Source organism: Myotis lucifugus, unplaced genomic scaffold (assembly GCF_000147115.1).
Source record: "Myotis lucifugus unplaced genomic scaffold, Myoluc2.0 scaffold_543, whole genome shotgun sequence".
NCBI classification, from domain to species: domain Eukaryota; kingdom Metazoa; phylum Chordata; class Mammalia; order Chiroptera; family Vespertilionidae; genus Myotis; species Myotis lucifugus.
The window spans coordinates 400,023-401,440 of NW_005871591.1; the positions used below are offsets into that span (position 1 = coordinate 400,023).

The 1,418-nt window shown below is 65.3% G+C and overlaps 1 protein-coding gene across 1 annotated transcript in view; it reads right to left on the reverse strand.

Moving 5' to 3' along the window:
- LOC102428656 (histone-lysine N-methyltransferase SMYD3) overlaps positions 1–1,378 on the reverse strand; it is a gene marked incomplete at its 3' end in the record, with an annotated part of 399,438 nt that extends 398,060 nt beyond the window's left edge. The window contains exon 1 of the mRNA XM_006104118.2: positions 1,099–1,378. Coding sequence (XP_006104180.2) covers positions 1,099–1,262 — 164 coding nt within the window. The remainder of the gene's footprint in view (positions 1–1,098) is intronic.
- Positions 1,379–1,418: the final 40 nt, after the last annotated feature.

The following is a 1,418-nucleotide window of genomic DNA, read 5'->3' on the forward strand; positions in this document are numbered from 1 at the left end:
CCTGGTCAAGGCAGTCCTCCTTACTTTACATCAATGTTCCGCTCTCGTCTAAAGATCAATGGGAAAATATCTCGGGTGAGGGTTAAAAAATAAAAATAACAATAAATTTAAAACCTTTAAAAGTAAATAAGTAAAGAGATTACTGGCCAAGCAGCTGCTCTGAGCTTTGACTCACCTCTGCACCGCCATCACCCAGACCCCAGGCCAATGGGTCTGAACGAGCGGTGAGGGGACCATCCGGCCCGTCTGCAGAGGAGTCCTCCCCTGAGCAGCCAGCGGAGCGCAATGCCAGTCGCTGCTTGCACACAGTGCCTGTGACTGTGCATATAGATTGCATATTTCCATAAATTGCCTTCGCATAACTCTGCGTCGGCCCGGCGCGCTCCCAGGCTCATGAAACACTTTCGCACGAATTCTCACATCTACATAGAGTTAGACCTGGCGGCACGCCCTTTAGACGCCCAGCGCACGCAGGAACCTCGGTGACAGGTCCAGGTCAGCCCTTCCGACGCATGGACATCAATGCCGTCTCCCGCCTCTTGGCTCCCCGAGCGCTCCTGAGAACGCCCCGTTCACCTGCAGGCAACAGAGGCTGGACCCCAGAAAGTGTCCCCTAAACACCCACGCGCCTCCGCCTCCTGCACCCAGGTCCTCCCCGAGCCTCTGCGGAGCCTGCCTTTGCCACCGCTGCTCCCCGCACCCCGGCCTCCGCACCCCGAGCTCGCAACCGGGGCCGCATCCCGCACCCACAACTTCGGCCCCCGCCGACTGTGCTCTCCACAGCCACGCTCAAGACGCTAGTCGCACAGGACACAGACTTCTTGCTCCCCAGCGAGCTCACCCCGACCCAACGCTCCCCCTGCAGCCGGCTGCCCTGCTCCCCCAATTCCCGCCGCAGCCCTAGGCGGGTGGGCGTCAGAGCTGCTGGGACGGAACCTGGGTGCCCCCCATCCCGCAAGGCAGCCCGAGGGGTGGCCGGCCGAGCCAGTCCGCCACGCGCGCCCCCGGGAGCCGCACCAGAGGAGAAGTTCGGGGCTGGGCACCCCGGTGCCCGGACCACCCCGCCCGGACCGGGTGGGCGAGGCGCTCCGTACGTACCCGAGGAGGCAGCGGTCGCAGACGACTCCACGGCTCCCCTTGCTCACCGTGTACGCCAAGGGGTCCGAGCGGAAGAGCAGCTCCCCCGGGCGCAGCGGCGCCAGGGCGCGCAGCCCGTTGCCCCTGTCGGCGGTGCTGAACTTTTCCACCTTCGGCGGCTCCATCCCTCTGCAGCTCCGCACCTCAGACGGCGGCGCGTCCAGCAGCCGGATCCTCGCGGGCGGACGGGAGCCGCGCGCCTGCGCCCTACGCGCACGCGTACGCCGCGGGGCGGGGCTGGGCGGGGCGGAGCGGGGAGGCTTGGTTGCCCAGGTGATGGA